General features: G+C 41.7%; 1 protein-coding gene across 1 annotated transcript in view; it reads left to right on the top strand.

Annotated features, from left to right (window-relative positions):
• The first annotated feature begins 12,139 nt into the window (after nucleotides 1-12,139).
• Nucleotides 12,140-25,919, top strand: part of LOC106585531 (solute carrier family 15 member 4) — a 36,157-nt gene continuing 22,377 nt past the window's right edge. Inside the window, exons 1-5 of the mRNA XM_014171842.2 lie at nucleotides 12,140-12,491; nucleotides 12,693-13,301; nucleotides 14,379-14,671; nucleotides 16,025-16,166; nucleotides 16,382-16,468. Of these exons, the coding sequence (XP_014027317.1) occupies nucleotides 12,732-13,301; nucleotides 14,379-14,671; nucleotides 16,025-16,166; nucleotides 16,382-16,468 (1,092 nt within the window). The 5' untranslated portion in view covers nucleotides 12,140-12,491; nucleotides 12,693-12,731. The remainder of the gene's footprint in view (nucleotides 12,492-12,692; nucleotides 13,302-14,378; nucleotides 14,672-16,024; nucleotides 16,167-16,381; nucleotides 16,469-25,919) is intronic.

Raw genomic sequence — 25,919 nt, 5'->3', positions numbered from 1 at the left:
GTTCCTGGTCCTGAATCAATATGTGTCTGCTGTTTTAATGGGCACATCTTGGAGTTCATGGGGCTTCTCCCATGGCAGGCCACTAAGCTTATTACACAGAGGGCTTTGAATAACATGTAGAATAGGTTACTGGTAGTCCCACATTATAGTGAAATAGACAGATATTTCTTTCTTATTTTGGCGCTTGCATTATTTCCACCTCTACAGGATGAATTGGACGCTACAAAGGAGACCTGGAACAGTCACCTGATCTGCCCCTGAAAGAACGAGAATGTCCCCCATGGTCGGCCTGATGTCATGTACAGGGTTCCAGAGTTGTATGATACACGATTACTTGTGTGGTGCATGTGTCACAGGAGGACATAACCAGCTGCGAGGACCAGTGTGTCCACCGTCACGACATAACTTGTGATGAGGAGGTGTACACCCTGTGCTCCTACATCATTGCAGAGAACAATCTTCCTGTTCCTGCAGGTGCATACATGACCCTTGACCTCTACCTCATGCTAAGAGAAGAGCTGTTAGTACTTTTAAACCCCTGAGAGTCCATGGTGGGATGCTTGACTGAGACTGTAGGCCTATTTCATTCTCCCTCTACAATTCATAAATACAGTGTACTAGATATTTACGAGTCATTATTTGAGAATAAATGGATAAGAATTGTGTCTTGAAGTAACAGTATATATTCCAATTTTCAGACAAAATATAAGAAATGTTGTAATGTATATGCAGGGAGTCTGGCAACTGGTGCAGAAGGTGAGTTCAATCATACAAAACAGGAGACGCGTACTGAACGTAACCAAAACCAATACTGCCTGATGACTGAGGCTTACAGAGGGCTATATGAAGGGAGAGTAAGCAGTGGTGATGAAGTCCAGGTATGCTTAACGATGGGGAGCAGGTGTGCGCAATGATGGTTTCCAGGTGTGCACAATGTGGGTTGCCAGGACCGGTGGTTAGTAGATCAGAGACGTTCAGCAGCGGAGCGGGAGTAGGGAGTAGACTTGACAGTCCCCCCCCCCCCTTTAGTAGTTGTTTCTTTTCAGCAATTTGACCATGAAGGCGTGATTCACACAGTCTCCTCTGAACAGTTTATGTTGAGATGTGTCTGTCGAATTCTGTGAAGCATTTATTTGGGCTGCAATTTCTGAGGCTGGTAACTCTAATGAACTTATCCTCTGCAGCAGAGGTAACTCTGGGTCTTCGTTTCCTGTGGCGGTCCTCATGAGAACCAGTTTTGTCATAGCACTTGATGGTTTTTGGGACTGCACTTGAAGAAACGTTCAAAGTTCTTGAAATGTTCTGATTGGCTCAAATGCATTATTAAGGAAAGAAATTCCACAAATTAACTTTTAACAAGGCACACCTGTTAGTTGAAATGCATTCCAGGTGACTACCTCATGAAGCTGGTTGAGAGAATGCCAAGAGTGTGCAAAGCTGTCATCAAGGCAAACAGTGGCTACTTTGAAGAATCTCAAAAATAAAATATATTTTGATTTATTTAACACTTTTGGTTACTACATGATTCCATACGTGTTATTTCATAGTTTTGATTTCTCCACTATTATTCTACAATGTCGAAAATAGTAAAAAACTAGTACTGAATATCCTCTCTAGGCTAGATAGGACGCTACCGTCCGACCTGACCAACACCCAGTGAAAGTGCAGGGCGCCAAATTCAAACTACAGAATTGTAAATATTTAACATTCTTGCTAATCCAGCCACGGTGTCAGATTTCAAAAAGGATTTACGGCGAAAGCAAACCATGCTATTATCTGAGGACAGCACCCCATCAAACAAACACAGACAATCATATTTCATCCCGCCAGGAGCGACACAAAAGTCAGAAATAACTATATAATTCATGCCTTACCGTTGACAAGCTTCTTCTGTTGGCACTCCAATATGTCCCATAAACATCACAAATGGTCCTTTTGTTCGATTAATTCCGTCGTTATATATCCAAAATGTCAATTTATTTGGCACGTTTGATCCAGAAAAACACCGGTTCCAACTCGCGCAACATGACTACAAAATATCTCATAAGTTACCTGTAATCTTTGTCCAAACATTTCAAACAACTTTGCTAATACAACTTTAGGTCTTTTTTAATGTAAATAATCGATAAAATTTAAGACGGGATAAACTGCGTTCAATACCGGATGAAAACAAAGTGGACCGTGCTTTCAGGTCACGCGCCTCTAACAAACAGTACACTTCACTCGACCCTCATTCTGAACTGCCCTACTTCTTCATTACACAAAGGAAAAACATCAACCAATTTCTTAAGACTGTTGACATCCAGTGGAAGCGATAGGAACTGCAAGCATGTGCCTTAGAAATCTAGATCCCCATAGAAAGCCCATTGAAGAGAGTGACCTCAAAAAACCCAGAGGTTTGTCCTCGGGGTTTTGCCTGTCAAATAAGTTCTGTTATACTCACAGACATCATTCAAACAGTTTTAGAACCTTCAGAGTGTTTTCTATCCAAATCTACTAATAATATGCATATCCTAACTTCTGGGCCTGAGTGGCAGGCAGTTTACTTTGGGCACGCTTTTCATCCGGATGTGAAAATAACTAGAGTGGATATGTTGGCATCAAAGAAGGGTGGATAAGAATTTGGTGTATGGAAAGTTACTGAATGAGACAGGGGGAAGTGCAGAAAGTTCATATTCTGTTCCTAAGGAGGGAGGCAAATGGCAACTGTCTAGTTTCAGTTCCTGAAAAGGCAGGCCAGCTGCGGAACTAAGGAGGAGCGGGGAATTCGGCTCAAGGTCAAGTCAACATATGAAGTGAGAAGAAACCTCTGGGACAGGGGCCAGAGGAGCCCACTACAACAAGCCTCCTACTACAGTCCTATCTCACACGCATACACTTCCACACCCACGAAGGTTCTAGCATCAGGCAGGGCCATGACTACATGCTAGACTGTCTAGATATGTAAGGAGTTGACCCTGCCTAGTAAGAGGCTATACATATTTGTGATTGTGTAATCATGCTTTGTCTTCGCAGCTGTATGACCCAGTGGGTGAAAACTTTTTCTAGTTGTCCGTTTTAGTTTTTACTCTGTTTGTTCAAAACCCAACACAAGCTTTCGTCGTCGGATGAGGAAACATGATGATTCTGCTGTACTTGGTTCTGCTATTGTTCCCTGTGGAGATAGAGGCAGCTGCCATGAGAGTTTCATCTGCTGCATGATGGGGTTTTTTGCTGGAAAGATATTGTCTTAACATTTTAACTTTTCTGAGTTCGTATTGTTTGACTAATGAAGTAGTGGGCCTAGCTCTTGGTGAATTCAAAATCATTGACATGCCCTAGTTAGCTTTTTCCACAGTTTTGCCACAGTAGCCGTCTTTGGTGCCTTTAATTGTCTTGTCCCACCACTTTTTTTCTCTCTAACTTGGCAGAATGAGTTGAATGCAACTTGTTCCAGCCATCCAATTTGGAAAGTACGCTCTGTTTTCTTAGCTTTAGACTTTCCACAAAGTTTTGCTGACTTCTCATGACTTTTATTTCTGTGTTAAACTTTTTCCATAAGCCTTTCTACTGCTTTGGACATACTGGATCCGTGGAATACGGCCACTTCTCTTTTGCAGTACTCCCTTACGGTAATACGATCACCAACTCTGGGCACGTATTTTGGGAGTTCGGCATCCATCATGACCTCGACTGCAGTGCAGTCAATCTGAAAACAAAGATATTTATTTCCATGCATATAAGCCTAGATTTATTTGTTGATTTACCATGCATTCGGAAAGTATTCCGACCACTTGACTTTTTCCACATTTTGTTACGTTACAGCCTTTTTCTAAAATAGATTATATGTTAAAAAAAATCCTCATCAATCTATACACAATACCCCATAATGACAGAGCAAAAACAGGTTTAGACATTTTTGCAAATGTATAATAAAAAAACCCAGAAATACCTTATTTACATGAGTATTCAGACCCTTTGCTATGAGACTCGAAATTGAGCTCAGGTGCATCCTGTTTCCATTGATCATCCTTGAGATGTTTCTACAACTTGATTGGAGTAAACCTGTGGAAAATTCAATTGATTGGGCCTGTCTATATAAGGTCCCACAGTTGACAGTGCAAGTCAGCAAAAACCAAGCTACGACGTCAAAAGAATTGTCCGTAGAGTTCCGAGACAGGATTGTGTTGAGGCACAGATCTGCGGAAGGGTAACAAAAAATGTCTTCAGCATTGAAGGTCCCCTAAGATTAGATCATGAAATAGCACTGTAACATGACAATGGTTCAGGTTATTGGAAAGTCTGTTTTGCCTGCTCCTTACCGTACTGCTGATTTGTAAATACAGAGCACAACCATGCAGAGAACCATGCACAGAACACAACTTCCGCCACCCAGAGCTAAATATGCTTGCTATAGTGCTATCATGACTTGATTCAGGCAAATGCCTTGATGTGTTTATGATTGTTTAATTGTCAGAGGCAGAAATTAATAATTTCTTGGACTCGAGGCTTCGGTGTTAACAGGTGCAATAAATGTCAATGATTCACTCTCATCCCTGCACTATAGCTATTTTGTTATAAAACCAATAAAAGTTAGCAACCACATTGCCAAGCCTACCTTTTCATTGACGATGGTCTGTACAAGATCCTCATCAAACCCTTGTTGATCTCTCAAAAAGCGCAAGAATTCCTGACTCTGCTCCATCTTAGCTAGCCTATACTCCGGAGGATAGAGGAGGCGGACTCTTGTTAGATACGTATCCTAGCCTGGCTATCAGCTAAATCAAATCAAATGTTATTGGTCACATACACATGGTTAGCAGATGTTATTGCAAGTGTCACGAAATGATTGTGCTTCTAGTTCTGACAGTGCAGTAATATCTAACAAGTAATCTAACAATTCCACAACTACCTAATACACACAAATCTAAGTAAAGGGATGTAATAAGAATATATACAGTGGGAAGAAAAAGTACGTGAACCCTTTAGAATTACCTGGATTTCTGCATAAACTGGTCATTAAATTTTATAAGTCACAACAATAGACAAACACGGTCTGCTTAAACTAATAACACACAAACAATTATAATTTTTCATGTCTTTATTGAACACACCTTGTAAACATTCACAGTGCAGGTTGGAAAAAGTATGTGAACCCTTGGATTTAATAACAGGTTAACCCTCCTTTGGCAGCAATAACCTCAACCAAATGTTTTTCTGTAGTTGCGGATCAGACCTGCACAACGGCCAGGAGGAATTTTGGACCATTCCGCTTTACAAAACTGTTTCAGTTTCACAATATTCTTGGGATGTCTGGTGTGAACCGCTCTCTTGAGGTCATGCTACAGCATCTCAATCGGGTTGAGGTCAGGACTGACTGGGCCACTCCAGAAGGCATATTTTCTTCTGTTCAAGGCATTTTGTTGTTGATTTAATTCCTTCTTTTGGGTTGTTGTCCTGTTATAACACCTAACTTCTGTTGAGCTTCAATTGGCATACAGATAGCCTTACATTCTCCTGCAAAATGTCTTGATAAACGGGAATTCATTTTTCCGTCGATGATAGCAAGCTGTCCAGGCCCTGAGACAGCAAAGCAGCCCCAAACCATGTTGCTCCCTCCACCATAGTTTACAGCTGGGATGAGGTTTTGATGTTGGTGTGCTGTGCCTTTTTTTCTCAACACATAGTGTTGTGTGTTCCTTCCAAACAACACAACTTTAGTTTCATTTGTCTACAGAATATTTTGCCAGTAGTACCTGGAAATCCAGGTGCTCTTTTGCAAACTTCAATGTTTTTTTGGACAGCAGTGGCTTCTTCCATGGTATCCTCCCATGAACACCATTCATGTTTAGTGTTTTACGTATTGTAGACTCATCAACAGAGATGTTAGCATCTTCCAGAGATTTTTGTAAGTCTTTAGCTGACAGTCTAGGATTCTTCTTAACCTCATTGAGCATTCTGCGCTGTGCTCTTCCAGTCACCGTTGCAGGACGGCAACTCCTAGGGAGAGTAGCAACAGTACTGAAATTTCTCCATTTATAGACAATTTGTCTTACCGTGGACTAACTTTTAGAGATACTTTTGTAACCCTTTCCAGCTTTATGCAAGGCAACAATTCCTAATCTTAGGTTTTCTGAGATCTCTTTTGTTTGTGGCATGGTCCACATCAGGCAATCGCTTTTTGTGAATAGCAAATTCAAATTTTGTGAGTGTTTTTAATGGGGCAGTGCAGCTCTAACCAAAAGCTCCAATTTATTTTTATTTCACCTTTATTTAACCAGGTAAGTTAGTTGAGAACAAGTTCTCATTTACAACTGCGACCTGGCCAAGATAAAGCAAAGCATTGCGACACAAACAACAAGACAGAGTTACACATGGAATAAACAAGCGTACAGTCAATAACACAATAGGAAAAAAAAGTATGTCTATATACAGTGTGTGCAAATGGCGTGAGGAGTTAAGGCAATAAATAGGCCATAGTAGCGAAGTAATTACAATTTAGCAAATTAACACTGGAGTGATAGATGAGCAGATGGTGATGTGCAAGTAGAAATACTGGTGTGCAAAAGAGCAGAAAAGTAAATAAAAACAATATGGGGATGAGGTAGGTAGATTGGGTGGGCTATGTACAGCTGCAGCGATCGGTTAGCTGCTCAGATAGCTGATGTTTAAAGTTAGTGAGGGAAATATAAGTCTCCAGCTTCAACAATTTTTGCAATTTGTTCCAGTCATTGGCAGCAGAGAACTGGAAGGAAAGGCAGACAAAGGAGATGTTGGCTTTGGGGATGACCAGTGAGATATACCTGCTGGAGCACGTGCTACGGGTGGGTGTTGTTATCGTGACCAGTGAGCTGAGATAAGGCTGAGCTTTCCCTAGCATAGACTTATAGATGACCTGGAGCCAGTGGGTCTGGCGACAAATATGTAGCTAGGGCCAGCCAACTAGAGCATACAGGTCGCAGTGGTGGGTGGTATAAGGGGCTTTGGTGACAAAAGGTATGGCACTGTGATAGACTGCATCCAGTTTGCTGAGTGGAGCATTGGAAGCTATTTTGTAAATGACATTGCCGAAGTCGAGGATCGGTAGGATAGTCAGTTTTACGAGGGTATGTTTGGTGGCATGAGTGAAGGAGGCTTTGTTGCGAAATAGGTAGCCGATTCTAGATTTAATTTTGGATTGGAGATGTTTAATATGAGTCTGGAAGGAGAGTTTACATCCTAGCCAGACACCTAGGTATTTGTAGATGTCCACATATTCTAAGTTAGAACCGTCCAGAGTAGTGATGCTAGCAAATGGTTGAAAAGCATGCATTTGGTTTTACTAGCGTTTAAGAGCAGTTGGAGGCCACCAAAGGAGTGTTGTATGGCATTGAAGCTCGTTTGGAGGTTTGTTAACACAGTCATCTGCGTAGAGGTGGATCAGGGAATCACCCGCAGCAAGAGCGACATCGTTGATATATACAGAGAAAAGAGTCGGCCCGAGAATTGAACCCTGTGACACCCCCATAGAGACTGCGAGGTCTGGTCAACAGGCCCTCCAATTTGACACGCTGAACTCTGTCTGAGAAGTAGTTGGTGAACAAGGCGAGGCAGTCATTTGAGAAACCAAGGCTGTTGAGTCTGCCGATAAGAATACGGTTATTGACAGAGTCGAAAGCCTTGTCCAGGTCGACAAAGACGGCTTCACAGTACTGTCTTTTATCGATGGCGGTTATATCTTTTAGTACCTTGAGCGGGGCTGAGGTGCACCCATGACCAGCTCGGAATCTGGGTGGCACAGTGGAGAAGGTAAGGCGGGATTCGAAATGGTCAGTGATCTGTTTATTAACTTGGCTTTCGAAGACTTTAGAAAGGCAGGGCAGGATGGATATAGGATCCAATCTCTTTTCATTGATTCAATTCCAGGTTAGTTGACGCCTGACTCCAATTATCTTTTGGAGAAGTCATTTGCATAGGGGTTCACATACTTTTTCCAACCTACACTGTGAATTTTTAAATTATGTATTCAATATAGACAAGAAAAATACAATAATTTGTGTGTGATTAGTTTAAGCACACTGTGTTTGTCTATTGTTGTGACTTAGATGAAGATCAGATGACATTTTATGTAAAATGTATGTAGAAATCCAGGTAAATCCAAAGGGTTCACATACTTTTTCTTGCCACTGTACATATAAATATATGGATGAGTGATGACCGAGCGGCATAGGCAATAGATGGTATAATAGGTGATGTCTAGTGTGCGCTTTGAACACTCTGAGAGCAAAAAACGCTTTGAATTTACAAATCGACAACACTCTGAATTTAGCGCACTCTGGTACTCCAGATTGAATTTATGAACACACCCCTACTCCTCGGCCAGAGCGTCCAGTGTGCGCTCTGAACGCTCTGAATTTACAAACCGACAATCTGACAACGCTCTGAATTTATGAACATCCTGAGCAAACTCTGGTTCTCCAGATTGATTTTTCGAACACACCCCTACTCCTCTGTGTGCGCTCTGAACGTTCTGAATTTACAAACTGACCATCTGACAACGCTCTGAATTTACGAACACCCTAAACGCACTCTGGTACTCCAGATTGAATTTAGAACACACCCCTACTCCTCGGCCAGAGCGTCCAGTGTGTGCTCTGAACACTCAGAGAGCAAAATGCTCTGAATTTACAAACGGACAATCTCACAACGCTCTGAATTTACGAACGCCCAAAGGCGCACTCTGGCACTCCTAATTGAATTTATGAACACACCCGGTATTCAAGTCTCGACATAGAACCCATCAGATGATTGGTTGATCGTTCTTGAGTTTGACGTCACTCTGCGCCTGGGCCCTTAAGTTCACGACAACTGGGAACTCGGAAAACAATAGGTCAAATCATGACGTCAGTGATATTCAGGTCGGAAAGTCGGAGCTCTAGAAAGATGCCCGAGGTCCCGACTTAAAATTCCGAGTTGGATGCCCGTTCCAAACAATTTTGTTCCAGTCGGAGGTCGTTTTTTTCACGAGTTCCCAGTTATCTTGAGTGCTCTAAAGTCAGATATTTCCGAGTTCCCAGTTGTTTTGAACGCAGCATTACCAAAACAAAGACATGGCAGACAATTTCGTTCACCTCGAAGCTGAAACCAGTAGTAGTCACCAACTTCAATGACAATGAACATCAAATTGAAACGCGAATCTGACATTCCCGTGCCCCAAAAACATTGTCACCGATGAGCTACAGTGTTTGATTCATATCAGCCGTTTTCTAATAAAACAGCTCGGCTAGCTAGCGAAATGCTAATTCGCAACGTTAGCTAGACTTGCGTTGCGAGTTAATGGGGAAATATGCTTCAGGATCAGCGGGTTAGATCTTCCACCATGGGTAACAAAACCAGCAACTAGTTCGTTTTCAGCCACATATGTTCAACTCATAGGTTGTTTATCCAGTGACCACCGCATTTAGAAGGATAGCTACTGACTGAATCGTAGCTAGCTCGCATACTGGCCATGCAGTAAGTAGATCATTGTGAACGCCAAAAGACAGCTATCTAGCCAAAAGGTTAGACACAATAATGTATATCAACCCTAGACTGTAAATGCTATGTATTGGCCATTGAGAGGCTTTGAAGCCACCGGTCGGCTACATTGGCACTCCCCAGTAGGCACTATGCTCCATATGAATACATTGAATTCCACAGTATTTCAATTAAAAGTTTCAAGGACAAAAGTACATGTATTTAAGTATTTTTTGTTGTTGTAATGAGGACAGTAATCTAAAAATATACACTGCTCAAAAAATAAAGGGAACACTTAAACAACACAATGTAACTCCAAGTCAATCACACTTCTGTGAAATCAAACTGTCCACTTAGGAAGCAACACTGATTGACAATACATTTCACATGCTGTTGTGCAAATGGAATAGACAACAGGTGGAAATTATAGGCAATTAGCAAGACACCCCCAATAAAGGAGTGGTTCTGCAGGTGTGGACCCAGACCACTTCTCAGTTCCTATGCTTCCTGGCTGATGTTTTGGTCACTTTTGAATGCTGGCGGCGCTTTCACTCTAGTGGTAGCATGAGACGGAGTCTACAACCCACACAAGTGGCTCAGGTAGTGCAGCTCATCCAGGATGGCACATCAATGCGAGCTCTGGCAAGAAGGTTTGCTGTGTCTGTCATCGTAGTGTCCAGAGCATGGAGGCGCTACCAGGAGACAGGCCAGTACATCAGGAGACGTGGAGGAGGGCAACAACCCAGCAGCAGGACCGCTACCTCCGCCTTTGTGCAAGGAGGAGCAGGAGAAGCACTGCCAGAGCCCTGCAAAATGACCTCCAGCAGGCCACAAATGTGCAACGGTCAGAAACAGACTCCATGAGGGTGGTATGAGGGCCCGACGTCCACAGGTGGGGGTTGTACTTACAGCCCAACACCGTGCAGGACTTTTGGCATTTGCCAGAGAACACCAAGATTGGCAAATTCGCCACTGGCGCCCTGTGCTCTTCACAGATGAAAGCAGGTTCACACTGAGCACATGTGACAGACGTGACAGAGTCTGGAGACGCCGTGGAGAACGTTCTGCTGCCTGCAACATCCTCCAGCATGACCGGTTTGGCGGTGGGTTAGTCATGGTGTGGGGTGGCATTTCTTTGGGGGGCCGCACAGCCCTCCATGTGCTCGCCAGAGGTAGCCTGACTGCCATTAGATACCGAGATGAGATCCTCAGACCCCTTGTGAGACCATATGCTGGTGCGGTTGGCCCTGGGTTCCTCCTAATGCAAGACAATGCTAGACCTCATGTGGCTGGAGTGTGTCAGCAGTTCCTGCAAGAGGAAGGCATTGATGCTATGGACTGGCCCGCCCGTTCCCCAGACCTGAATCCAATTGAGCACATCTGGAACATCATGTCTCGCTCCATCCACCAACGCCACGTTGCACCACAGACTGTCCAGGAGTTGGCGGATGCTTTAGTCCAGGTCTGGGAGGAGATCCCACAGGAGACCATCCGCCACCTCATCAGGAGCATGCCCAGGCGTTGTAGGGAGGTCATACAGGCACGTGGAGGCCACACACACTACTGACCCTCATTTTGACTTGTTTTATGGACATTTCATCAAAGTTGGATCAGCCTGTAGTATGGTTTTCCACTTTAATTTTGAGTGTGACTCCAAATCCAGACCTCCATGGGTTGATAAATTGGATTTCCATTGATTATTTTAATGTGATTTTGTTGTCAGCACATTCAACTATGTAAAGAAAAAAGATTTTAATAAGATTATTTATTTCATTCAGATCTAGGATGTGTTGTTCAAGTGTTCCCTTTATTTTTTTGAGCAGTATATATATACTTTAAAGGAATGTTTAGTGCACATAATATAATGTAACGACCTTGGTTCGCGCGCGGATATTGACTCTGCAGCTCGAGCATGCTTTTGGGGCACAGTCGATAGCGCGCTGGAATTCAGGCTAGAAGGTCGAGGCCTACTCCCTGCTTGTTTCATTACAATAATTTAAAAGTATGCATGTAGTTGTATGAATAAATGTGGAAAAAACTAATGTAGACATTAAAAAATGCATTTCCACAGCTTCCAAATTATTTTTTATAACGTCAGTTAGTGCCAAGATGGAGGCACGGAGGCTTCAACACAGAGCCCCCTAACAGTCATCTAGTGTAAATAAATAATTGGTTAGATATAATTACACCATCGGCAACAATAACTGGCGACAAATATTTTCAACTTAGTTTATCCACTGACCACCGCATTTAGGAGGATAGCTAATTACTTAAATGTACTTAGCGAGTTTACTGGCCAGGCAGTACACACTAACTAATAGTGGACGCATGACCTATTCTTTGATACATTTTGGTTAACTTTCTTACATAAAGCAACACATGCCAGACCGTTTGTGGAAAGGTAAAAATAACAATTAGTGGGCTCGTTCTTTTAATGATCGGACAGTTAAGCTAAAATAGATTGGTAGGTAGCTGGTGAGGATTTTATTTCCCAAGTAGGCTCAACCAATCACCCAACGGGTTCTATGTCGAGACTCATGACTATTCATACCCCCTACCCCGCCTTCTTACGTATCTGCAAGCCCTCCAGGAAGTGTAGAAGAAAATAGTATTGAATATCTTCCTTTTCGACCAATAGCGTATGAGCCTGTTTCCATTCCTGCCAATGGAGCTTCACTAAAATACATTAAGTGGGCGGACTAAATAGCACAGCAACTGCACAAAACGCAGATTTCTAAAATGTAGGTGTTAACTGCCTCATTCGCTTAAACTGTCCGTGGTGTTATGTGACGTCGATCCATCTGTTTACGGAATGCGGGAAAAAACCACAATTTAGATGTTGCTGAACGAATTCACAGTCATGCGCCAGAGCTTTGACAGCCAGTTATTGATTGTCAGTTTCATTACTAGTTACCCGAGTAGATATTCGCATTGATTGATTTTGTGGCATGTCGAGCACAAACTGATAAGATAGGAGTCTAAATGCCAGACGTTGGAAAGTGTGTCATTCATTGAAGGTACAGTATACTACTTCTTAATGTTATTATGCAAATCATAATCATGCTGAAGCTAGTATGCTGGTGCCAGGAAGCACACCAAATTCAGCAAGTGTCTCTCAAACTGAGCTGGGCCACCCTGTTGTAATTTCTTCAACATCTTAACTGTTGCAATTATTGTCATAACGCTTCGTATCATAATCTCGTGTTCATTTTGTTTAGGGTTGACGGTTTCCAGTAAACATCTCAAATCAGCTGACGATGGCCAGCAGGGATGCCAGTGAGAACACCCCTCTTTTGGACAGCAGCTCTGTCTGCAGGCCTGTGTCAGTGTTCCAGGGCAGAAGACTAGCGTGTGCAACGATTCTGCTTGCAGAATCATTGGAACGAGTCGCATTCTATGGCATCACTTCCAACCTGGTTCTTTTCCTTAACAGTAGCCCATTTTATTGGGAGGGGACTGAGGCCAGCCAGGCCCCCCTGATGTTCATGGGGGTTACATACCTGATCTCACCATTTGGTGGCTGGCTGGCTGATGCATATTTGGGCAAGTTCTGGACCATTGCTGGCAGTTTGATTCTATACTTCCTTGGCATGCTGTTTTTCCCATTTATCACATATGACTACTCCAGGAATGCCCTATGTGGTGATGAACTTGCATTTCCAGTGCAACCTGCAGAGTGTTTGAGCTCAAACAGTACCCCACCAAGCAATGTGACCTGCCCCACACGGGCACCTTACTGTGGGCCAGTGATCTACACAGGCCTTGTTCTCATCGCCCTAGGTGTAGGAACAGTAAAGTCCAACATCACTCCATTTGGGGCCGACCAGGTACAGTAAAGCTTATGAATAAGCAAAGCATTCTCTCTCAATTAAGACCTCTTCAGAAGGGCTTCTTAAGGTCAAAGGAAAACTCAATAAAGGCTCAATGTATTGTACTGTTGCTAATGTTATCCCATTTAACATCCTAATTTCTGAACATGATCTTACTTTGGTCAGCCTTGTATATGGACTGAAATGGTAGTTGTGGAATAGGCTAAATGTTGATCTAGTACGCCTGTCATCTCTACATTTACCACAAGAACTCAATCAGCCAGGCCCCTGCTGGTTTACCCTTTTGTAATTTTCATCATGAAGTTTACATTTGGGTAATGCCATCCATCAGGTCTAGTCAACACACCAGTCATCTAAGGCTGAGAAGAATGCTAGATGAGTAATTGTGAGTTTCACTTCCTAAGTTGATGTACATCTGTCCCATTAAGTTTCTCATCAAAATTCTGTATTAGGCCTACCCGTAAGACCCTTAATGAAAGAGGAAAGCCAGTTTCGGTGGGAAATCTCTGATCTTGCTAACCCAGGCTGGCCCAAAATGTTTTCAGTTGGTGACTGATTAGCATAGATTTCAATCCCATTGTCATTTACCACATGTTTGATGGGTGATTGGTTTAGATTTGTTTCATTTTGATTTCTCAATGTTTCAATGGGATTCACAAAGTAATATTGAGGAAAAAAGGTAAATGCCACTGAGCAGGATTCATAGAAATCTTGTTCACCTGTAAAACATGATTAGATTAGCCTATTCATAAATTACTAGAAATTATTTTGCTTTTCACAAAGTTACCTCCCCTTCCCATTTCTTTTGTCAAGCACGGAATAAAAGGAAGATGTTAGCACTGTTTATCACGTGGATGTTATTCACTGCCATTGAATGATGGTATATACAATAAAATGTTTAATATAATTAGGGTGTTTAATATAATTAGGGTGTTTATCTTATTAGGTAACAATGTTAGGCCTATGTCTTGAGTTTGATATGATACTACAGTTCTGTTTTGTTTCCTAAAGATGCTCATGGAGAGCAGAATGATAATGATATTATTTGCCATGACAATCCCTTTTGCCTTGCAGGTAAAAGATCGTGGCCCAGAGGCCACTCGCAGGTTCTTCAACTGGTTCTACTGGTGCATCAACCTGGGGGCCATCTTGTCCCTGGGTGGCGTGGCCTACATCCAGCAGAACATCAACTTCCAATTGGGGTACATAATTCCAGCTGTGTGCCTGGGTGTCTCCTTCCTGGTGTTCCTGCTGGGGCGTACAGTCTTCATCAACAAGCCTGCTGACGGTAGTGCCTTCACTGACCTGTTCAAGATCCTGGTTTATGCCTGCTGCAACTCACAGCCCAAAGAGCCCAACCTGCTACGGTAAGAGGGGCCAGGCAGATCACCGCTGTTACTAAAGCCCCGTTTCCATTGGCACATACAATTAGGGCCAAATTCAAGGTGGCTCAAATAGAAATCTCAAATTCAAGCTGGGTCGAGGGAAATCCGGGCCCGCGCAGCCCAGTTTCACAACTGGTGCCAGCTCGATTAGAATTCTGGCTGGTGACGCCTTTTACTATACAGCCACCAAGCTGATCACTGCTGGATGCTGTCAACATTTTTAGGTAGCAAGCTTGTCTGGGCTTGTTGCTGTTAGCTAGCACATGGACAAGCACTACTGCAGTAGTCACACATGATGCAAATTACCACCATAGCTGGATCCTCCATTCATTTTTGCACTACACAAACTTTTATGAGAAAAGTTAGCTCTCGAATGTTAGCTACCCTGTTATGCTAGCAACGGCGCTAAACATTTACCTAGCTAGCTAATGTCAGCAAGCTACATACATGGCTCTGAGTCTGGCTGGCACTGGCAGGAGTATAAGTAATGTTATTTACTGCATGGTGAGGGTGAATTAATTTCTTCAACATCTTGCTAGCTAGTAACATTAGCTAAGCTAGCTGCAGTCACATATTGGTTACCTAGCAACATTACATCATTTGTAATTTCTGGACGCAGTGGAAACCCAATAGTTAGCCCAACCTGGGTTGACTTCAAAGTTCCAATGGAAATGCATCTAGTAGTATCAGAATCTATATGTAGGCTAGATAAAAGGTTTGAAAGAGGCTGTGCTCTATCTGATCTCAATGGAAACACAATAATCTTGACTTTGTAGCAAACATGTTATAATCTACTTTGTGAGTAAAAAAGAAGGCTATGTTATGGTTCTTCTCTAATCCAAGATAGTACCACACCACTAGGTGTTGCTCGTAGCTCTTTATGTTAAACCCTTCTTTGATCCCTAGCCTGTACTTTTTTTTGTGGGCTTCCCTGGCATTCATCATCATTCATTTTGGAGGAAGTTATTCTGGAGTGCTGTTGCTTGACTTTGAACCTAAGTAGCACAATCAGTTCAAGAACTTGACATTCAATGTTTTAAATTGGCCAATCCTACAGCGTTTCAAGAATTCCTTATTAAGGCTTTTTCTCAAGAGATAGGGATTATAGGCTTTAGTAGAAAATGTGTCCTTTCGCCAGAAGTGCCATTATTTAAAGGAGAGACATAAACAAAAAAGGCCTGATTTAAGTCTCTTATCTCCAGAGTTTAGTTTAATAGTAGCTGAGTTTATGTTTAAGGAATATTTACAGAATTGTACGGCCCCTATCAAGGCGTGCAGTAGCCGCTTTGTACATCTTTTAAAGTTGTTAAATTGTGTTATTCTTCTCTTGTTAAGGGCTAAGCCAACCATGCTGGATGGAGCTAAGGTGACTTATGGAGGGAGATTCCCTGAGGAGAAAGTGGAGGAGGTGAAAGCACTGCTGAAAATTCTCCCAGTGTTCTTTGCTCTTATCCCATACTGGACTGTGTACTTTCAGGTAAGAGAGATGCATTAACCTCTCCTCCTTATGGTAACAAAGCAGCTTTAGTTTTCATAGCAACATGATGTAACATCAGCAACGGTGTGTTTGTTCAGTGTTATTGCAGGCAGAATAGCATTACAACTTAAGATATAGTGATGGTTTGGGGACTTTGAACATGTACAGTAGGCCTACATTGCTAGTGTAATTATTTGATTTTCATTGTGCTATAGATGCAGACAACGTATTTCCTCCAGAGCCTACATCTAAGGATTCCTGACACCAGCACAGGCACCAACAGCAGCGCCGGCACCCACCAGGTAAACTCAAACTGAGCCTCGGTTGATTCTTTCTTATTCTGGAAGGTGTGTTATAAGGCCGCCCCCAGGTGGTAAAGGTAGGCAACAACACATTGATCCTCAACGCGGGGCCCCTCAAGGGTGCGTGCTTAGTCCCCTCCTGTACTCCCTGTTCACCCACGACTGCATAGCCAAGTATGACTCCAACACCATTAAGTTTGCTGACTACACAACGGTGGTAGGCCTGATCACGACAATGATGAGACAGCCTATGTGGAGGTCAGAGACAAACCTCTCCCTCAATGTGAGCATGATAAAGGAGCTGATCGTGGACTACACGAAAAGGAGGGCCAAACACGCCCCCATTCACATTGACGCGGCTGTAGTGGAGCGGGTCGAGAGCTTCATGTTCCTTGGTGTCCACATCACCAACAGACTATCATGGTCCAAATGCACCAAGACAGTTGTGAAGAGGGCACGACAACACCTATTCCCCCTCAGGAGACTGAAAAGATTTGGCATGGGCCCTCAGATCCTCAAAGTTCTACATCTTCGCCATCGAGAGCATCCTGACCGGTTGCATCACCGCCTGGTTTGGCAACTGCTTGGCATCCGACTTATAGATGGTAGTACGGCCCAATACATTACATTTTTTAAAACATTTTAGTCATTTAGGAGACACTCTTATCCAGAGCGACTTACAGTAGTGAATGCATACATTTCATACATTTTTTTTTTCTTCTCCGTACTGGTCCCCCGTGGGAATCGAACCCTCAACCCTGGCGTTGCAAACACCATGCTCTACCAACTGAGCCACACGGGACTACTATTACGGGGGCCAAGCTTCCTGCCATCCGGAATCTCTAGACTAGGCGGTGTCAGAGGAAGGCCCAAAAAATTGTCAATGACTCCAGTAGGGCAATTGATACTGGAGCGCCAAGTCCAGGTCCAAAGCCGTAAGACTACTGAACAATTAATCAAATGTCTACCCGTACTATTTGCATTTTTTTTTTTCACTGCTGCTACTCTCTGTTTATTGTCTATGCATAGTCACATTAACCCTACCTACATGTACATATTACCTCGACTAACCTGTACCCCCGCACATTGACTTGGTACCCTCTGTATATAGCCTCGTATTGTAATTGTATTGTTACTTTTTAGTTTTAGTCAATATTTTGTTAACGGCATTATTGGTTTAGGGCTTGTAAGTAATAATTTCACAGTAAGGTCTACACCTGTTGTATTCGGTTCATGTGGCAAATAAAATTTGATTTGACCCGACAAAATGTGAATAATAGATCTGTCGTTCTCATTGAAAGCACGTCTAAAAAGCGGTAGATTCTATGTGCAGTATTTCTATGCTACTTAAGTTTAGTTTTTGCGTCATTTACTTTCGGTTTTGTACAGCTTCAAATAGCTGTATATATATATATATATATATATATATATTATTATTATTTTTTTTTTTGTATTTTTCACAGCGGTTTAGATGGTACAATGATTCTCTACATTATACTTGCTTGTTTTGTTATACAAACTGAAATTAGGCGAACTGTTTAGAATTTTTGCAACCAGGAAATGGCAGAGCAATTTTGCAGGCACGTGGGAGACCGGGGTTCAATTCCCCGTCAGGGAGGAAGGAGTAGGCTGTCCTTGTAAATAAGAATTTGTTCTTAACTGACTTGCCTAGTTAATTAAAGGTTACACTAAGAGCATAACATTTCTACACCCTAATTGTATAATTGCAGTCTAACCAATACCCAAGACCTATACCACTTTTAACAGCACATTACTCAACACTAGTGAGACTCGTGTCACCTACAGTATATGGAAAAATATGACGCGACTCTCCGCCAATAATTACATAGAGGATTCTAAATTTAAAACCAAACGCCGCCTCATGGGTCTCCTGGTGGCAGCCGGCACAGGTATCGAACCTGCATCTGTAGCAACGCATTTTGCACTGTGATGCAGCTGCGCCACTCGGGAAGCCCCATCCAGAAATTATCATAATACAGAGAGGTGTTGGTAAAGGTGTATTGTCCTGCTAATAGCCCGTACTGTACATGGTGTCCAGGTCAGGATAACCAAAACATTTCTTTATTAAAGAAAGAATGTTGGTACTTATTTACTTTGATCCAAAGCCATGAATGAGTGAGTCACTCAGCTTTATGTAGGTGCCGGGCTATATGACTGTGCCATCAACTTGATAATATAGAATGATATTTTGGAGGTTATTTCGTTTACAAATCACTCACTTTAGTTTAAAAAAAAAAATCTGAATAAAGGCCAAAATAATACTTTTAAAGGCCAAAACATTTATTTCTGTTTTTAGAGGGAGAGAAACACTAGGCCAACTGGGAGTCACATAGGGCAGCGCACGATCACAGTCGGATGTGATACATAATACTTTTTGTTTTATTTGTTTTGTCTTTTCTGGTGGATTAAACTAAAATTGCAAACAATTAAGGCCGGTTGTGATACAGCCAATCTAACTTAGAAATACATTTGACGATAGAATTCTCCCCCTACCCTCCTTCTAGGCAAGTCTATTGTCCAGCTACCTGCTAATAGCCATAATGGCGCTGTACAATGTGACTGTGTGCGTTTGAAAGAGTATTATTCAGTAAGAAACAATTTGTTTTCCTTCATTAGACAACTTTGTTCCAATATTTCTGTAATTCAGTGATATTTATTCCCATAGTAATTCGTTATGGATCCATATCTAAATAAACATCGGCATCGGTTTTTATCATAATTTTATTAACGAAAACATGAAGATGCTGATGAAGAAATACTGTACAGTATATGCTTTTACATTTGGATAATAAAGCATTTTGAAGATATTAGCCACCTGCATTTGTTTATTAGGCTATAGCAGAACAGCATAACGGTCCGGACGGCCCTTGCTGTGTCTGGTGAGCAGTTGGTCAAGTTCTGTTGTATAATAATATATATTTGTCCTGCAAATAACAGGGTTAATAATATATTTGTGAATATCCAAGGGCCTTGTATATAATTCTAAATGAATAATAATAATCGCTTTGTTCAAAAAATCATAACTATTTTGGAGATTTCGTTTTCAAATAACATAAAATGAGTGAGGAAAAATGGCATTCTTGAACATGGGCTGAGACATTGTTACTAATTTATAAATATATCCAGTTTGTTAATTGACATCATTTGAGTCAATTGGAGGTGTACCTGTGGATGTATTTCAAGGCCTACCTTCAAACTCAGTGCCTCTTTGCTTGACATCATGGGAAAATCAAAAGAAATATGCCAAGACTTCAGAAAAAAAATTGTACACCTCCACAAGTCTGGTTCATCCTTGGGAGCAATTTCCAAACACCTGAAGGTACCACGTTCATCTGTACAAATAATAGTATGCAAGTATAAACACCACGGGACCACGCAGCCGTCATACCGCTCAGGAAGGAAACGTGTTCTGTCTCCTAGAGATGAACGTACTTCGGTGCGAAAAGTGCAAATCAATCTCAGAACAACAGCAAAGGACCTTGTGAAGATGCTGGAGGAAACGAGTAGAAAAGTATCTATATCCACAGTAAAACAAGTCTTATATCGACATAACCTGAAAGGCCGCTCAGCAAGGAAGAAGCCACTGCTCCAAAACAGCCATAAAAAACCCAGACTATGGTTTGCAACTGCACATGGGGACAAAGATCGTACTTTTTGGAGAAATGTTCTCTGGTCTGATGAAACAAAAATAAAACTGTTTGGCCACAATGACCATTATGTTTGGAGGAAAAAGGGGGAGGCTCGCAAGCCGAAGAACACCACCCCAACCGTGAAGGACAGCATCATGTTGTGGGGGTGCTTTGCTGCAGGAGGGACTGGTGCACTTCACAAAATAGATGGCATCATGAGGTAGGAAAATGATGTGGTTATATTGAAGCCACATCTCAAGTCATCAGTCAGGAAGTTAATGCTTGGTCGCAAATGGGTCTTCTAAATGTACAATGACCAAGTATACTTCCAAAGTTGTGGCAAAATGGCTTAAGGACAACAAAGTCAAGGTATTGGAGTGGTCATCACAAAGCCCTGACCTCAATCCTATAGAAAATTTGTGGGCAGAACTGGAAAAAGCATGTGCGAGCAAGGAGGCCTACAAACCTGACTCAGTTACACCAGCTCTGTCAGGAGGAATAGGCCAAAATTCACCCAACTTATTGTGGTAAGCTTGTGGAAGGCGTACTCAAAACGTTTGACCCAAGTTTAACAATTTAAAGGCAATGCTACCAAATACTAATTTGGTGTATGTAAACTTCTGACCCACTGGGAATGTGATTTAAAGCTGAAATAAATTATTCTCTCTACTATTGACATTTCACATTCTTAAAATAAAGTGGTGATCCTAACTGACCGAAGACAGGGAATTATTACTAGGATTAAATGTCAGGAGTTGTGAAAACAGAGTTAAAAAAAAAAAAAAAAAATGTATTTGACTAAGGTGTATGTGAACTTCCGACTTCAACTGTATGTGATAGGCCTATTTGGCTTATGTGATTATGATGGTCATAATGCTTCTTGACAGTGTCATAAAGTGCGTTTTCTTAGTCCAAGGGTGTGTTCGTAAATTCGATCTGGAGTGCCAGAGTGCGCTCTGGGCGTTGGTAAATTCAGAGTTGTGAGATTGTCTGTTCGTAAATTGGAGCGTTCAGAGCGCGCTGGACGCTCTGGCCAAGGAGTAGGGTTGATCCGAGCTTTCTGACCTCACAACTGTTGCCAAGCAGCCAAGCTAACTGGCTAATCTGTTTTTCAAACTAGACACTCTTAATGTACTTCTCCTCTTGCTCATTTGTGCACCGGGGCCTCCCACTCTTCTTATTCTGGTTAGAGCCTGTTTACGCTGTTCTGTGAAGGGAGTAGTACACAGCGTTGTACGATGTCTTCAGTTTCTTGGCAATTTCTCGCGTGGAATAGCCATCATTTCTCAGATAAAGAATGGACTGACGAGTTTCAGAAAGTTATTTGCTTCTGGCCATTAATGTAATCATGTAATCGAACCCGCTAATGCTCCAGATACTCAACTAGTCTAAAGAAGGCCAGTTAAATTGCTGCTTTTTTCAGCACAACAGTTTTAAGCTGTGCTAACATAATTGTAGAAGTTTTTTTTTTTATGATGATCAGTTAACCTTTTTAAAAATGATAAACTTGGATTAGCTAACACAACATGCCATTGGAACACTGGAGTGATGGTTGCTGATAATGGGCCTCTGTAAGCCTACAATAGTCATTTACAACATTAACAATGTCTACACTGTATTTCTGATCAATTTGATGTTATTTTAATGGACAAAAAATGTGCTTTTCATGAAAACATTTCTAAGTGACTTTTGAACGGTAGTGTATACCTAGTTGATATTGGCTGCTAACATGAATGACTCAGCTCCAAATGCATGTGTAAAATGCAGTTTATTTCTGTAGCCTATTTTGAAAATGCATCACTGTTTATGGTTGTAATGACAGGCTACATTTGTGCATAGATTGTGTGCATTTGCGTGTGCGGGAGTCACACGTTTTCTACCATTCCTTTTTGGGGTCGCGGTCAAAGTTTGGAAACCACTGGGATACATGATAGTGGCATGGATTTGGATTATAGTAATGGTAGGCTAAAGTATTTCTTGCCGTCTTCTATTTTGACTGGAATTGTATTGGTCATTGTTAAGTGCAGCATTTATTCCAGTTCATAATAGTTTTGCTAAATACTCATCAGATGGGGCTGCTTTCCCTTGTTCTTGTAATATTTGCTCAATAAGTATTTTGGGTGCCCTTTTATTTTTCAATCTTTTTTTGTTGTGGTTGAGTGCATGCCACCCAAAATGTCTGTGCGTGGCACTGATTACAACAATGTCAAAACTTAAGAAACAAACTTTCAAACAAACGGAAACTTCTTGGTAGGGACACAAAACAATTGACTAAATGTGGGGTTTCAACCCTTATGTAGGTGTGATAACCAGTCATAAAATAACGCAATATACTGTATCTCACAACAGGTATAACATGTGACATGAGTGTTGTGACTATTATGACAGGTTGTCAGCTGTTATGACTGTGCCATATTGTGTTGTGACACTGGGTGTCAAGTAAAGTGTTGTATTAATAATGCATGTATTAATTTGTTGTTTACCATTCTCAGGGTGGACACGTTTGCAGAGTTCACAACCAGCTACACTTGCGAGAAACAAGTTTTGGTTTATTTCATAACCATTATTTACGAGTTTAGTCCATTTTTTTCTTTGTCTTTTGTTTGGAGTGCTCCATGTGAGAAATGAGCCTGTCTGATTTCTCTGTCCTGTTAATGTCGAGGGAGCGCGCATGCCTGTGCACGCATAGAAGTACCTGGCCTGCTGCACGCAAATGTAGGAAAGTGCCTGTTTGGGGATGTGTGATTTCTGATTGTTTTCACTCACCACTTCCAGCACTAATAAGCTGAGCTTCTCAGTAATTGTTTCTGCACCTCGCACAGTATGTCAATGAAGTCTTAAAACAAAACAAAAAAGTGCATCCATTGTGAATAATAATAGTTTCTCAATCCTCACCGTATTTGAAAATTACTCTTCCCCCTCAATAATCACCAAGTCTCCTTGTGTAAAGTACACTGGTGTGGGAAACTCTTAGGGGGCCAGGAATAGGCTAATTGATACAATGTTGCATGTTTGCACCTCTTCCAGATGTACCCAGCTAATTTGATACAAACGTTGCACTTCATTTGCGGTAGAGAGATGGATGGATTTTAAAGAACCTACATTTTCGTCAGGACATTCTCTACTGTTTTTATTTGTCGGCTTTGTATTTTTTACACAGTTTACAATGGAATGTATAGGTCTACTGCTGCATTTTTATTTTGGGGGGGGCTTCTTGCAGTCTACAAATGCTTTGCAATTATGTTCCAGCACCGCAACCATACGCTCTAGAAAAAAGCGGCCCGCGACTGAATCTAGTTAATGCTGCTCTAGACTTTCTCCTGAGTTCCATGCATGCACTCATTTATTTAGCTGCCGATGGTTCACTGTGCTTCAGTGTCCATATGGCAGAGAATTTTAACTTTTAGATTTCTATCATTTTAATTCAGATTTTTATGATAAACCAAGTCACAATGATTTTGAGAAATGTGCATATGAGCTTTATTAGTATTGTTTTACTTTTACCCCTTTTCCAATTGGTCTTAGTCTGTACCGACTCAGAGGCAAAGGTCGAGAGCCATGCGTCCTCAGAAGCACAACCCTTCCAAGCAGCACTGCTTCTTGACACACTGCTCGCTTAACCTGGAAGCCAACCGCACCAATGTGTTGGAGGAAACACCGTACAACTGGTGACTGAAGTCAGCTTGCAGGCGCCCAGCCCGCCACAAGGAGTGGCTAGATCGCTGGGCCAATTGTGCGCCGCCTCATGGGTCTCCTGGTCACGGCTGGCTGTCTGATAGCCTGGGATTGAACCCGGGTCTGTAGTGACACCTCAAACACTGCGATGCAGTGCCTTAGACCACTGTGCCACTCGGGAGGCCAGCAAACTTGAAACTTGCATGCTGCCTATGAAGTGATTTGTTTAACAATGAGATGACAACATCATGACTGGTTGTTCAGGCCACATTAAAAGGTAATACATTTTTACAGTTAAATTACATGTCTTTACTATAAAACCCATTTAAAAAGTCCCGTTAAAAAAAGTGCCCCCCTGTAGAGCACAGCAGGGCCGGCTGATTGCTATCTGTATGTGTGCCAACATTTGTGCTATGATGATGATGATCACTGTTGCTTTGAACAAATGCTAGATAGTCTCACATTTTGCCCATTACTTTAACTTGAAGGTTAAATATTACAGTTGTCTGTCCTGATTCAGAATGGGAAGGATTAGTTTCCCTGTAGAGATGAGCCATTAGGTCGGTGATAATGCATCAGAGGCAACAGTTGGAAGCAGTCAAGGTTGCTAAAGCCCAGAGGATTAAAAGTTTGACCTAATCACATAAGCAATCTGTTTTTATTGTATCTCTTGTGCTTCTCTCAGACATAATGTTCCTGGGTGATGCCTCTTGACTAGACTAGGCCAGTCCATCTGTTGTAGTGTGTGCCCCCGTTTCTCCCAGGGAGTAGCCCATTGGAGGTGTTTGGCTAATCCACAATAATATATGCATATTGTATGACTTCAAAGGAGAGACGAGCACCTGTTAAAGTGTGGTTTGGGTTTGTTGCTACTTGATACTTTTAGATTCAGTTGTCTCTGGCATTTGGTAAGGGAAGTGTAGAGTAAAATGTGAACTGAAACACTTGCTCTTTAACCACACATTCTAGCGTGCTAAAACATCCATCTTTAAGACTTAAAAGAGCAAAAGCATTCCACTTATTCAGATTTCCATTTGTATTTCAATACTATCTTTCAAAACAGCTTTCAGGTGAAATGAACATTTCTCAGATAGTGATTTTTATGAAAAGGTCTTAACATTTTCAAGTGTCATTTAAACTGGAAATGTAATTACTTATTTTCATTCTCAGCATGCAATATCTGTTTCCAAAAAAGGAACTGCTTTCACCCTACTCTAAGCAGTCCTTAAAATGAAAAGGGAAGTGAGATTAGATATCTTTACCTTAGTAATGTTGTGCTCCTTAGATTCTGAGGACACGTTTGAGCTGTATCTTATCCTATCAAAGGTCAGGAAAAACCAAAAATATGAATGAGTCATTAGTCTTCCAAAGTGCAGAGACTTCTTGAATAAAAAGCCACATTTTCCAGACTTTTGTCCACCTGTGTTTTTAAGGTGTTTTCTCTGCATACTCAGTCCAAGGGAAGAGTAGCTGTTCTCGTCTGGGCTATTTTTCTGCTTAACATTTACCAATGTTAATGTGCTTCCTTACCCATGTTAGTGTGTGCCTACTGGGGCACCTCTGCCTCTCAAACTAGATTCACTCAGTGCAAATACTTATCCAAAACATGAAAGTGTGCTATGACAAACTCATACCGTCAAGGCACAATGTTTAAATTACCAGCAGTTAGTCTAAGAAATGTAAATTAAGTCGGGCAATAAACGGGACCATCAGATGTTTGGAGTTCAGGAGGCACTTAACATTTGAATTTCAAAATAAATCAGGCCTATGCAGTTTGCTGTAGCATTGTTTCTCATTCTAGCAGAAATGACAATTGTAGGCTACGTTTCGAGATACATTAAATCAATATGGGAAAACATTTTTATATATCTAATATTTTCATGTGAATAATTACGAAGAGTATTCTGTCAATGGACTTCTAGATCTATAGCTATGTTATAATAATAATGTGCGCTCCATCTATGGTCATTTGCTACTGCAATAGTCTATTTCCCATTACACCCTAACACACTTGCTGCTGGGACATGTTAACAAACCTACAGTGCATAGCTTTGAGAAATTCTGAATGATCCTGGTCAATGATTAGTTGTTCTTTTGAGTGGTAGGATTCATCTTTGTATTCATAA

Source organism: Salmo salar, chromosome ssa24 (genome assembly GCF_905237065.1).
Source record: "Salmo salar chromosome ssa24, Ssal_v3.1, whole genome shotgun sequence".
Classification (NCBI taxonomy): Eukaryota; Metazoa; Chordata; class Actinopteri; order Salmoniformes; family Salmonidae; genus Salmo; species Salmo salar.
This window is presented reverse-complemented; position numbering and strand designations above follow the sequence as displayed.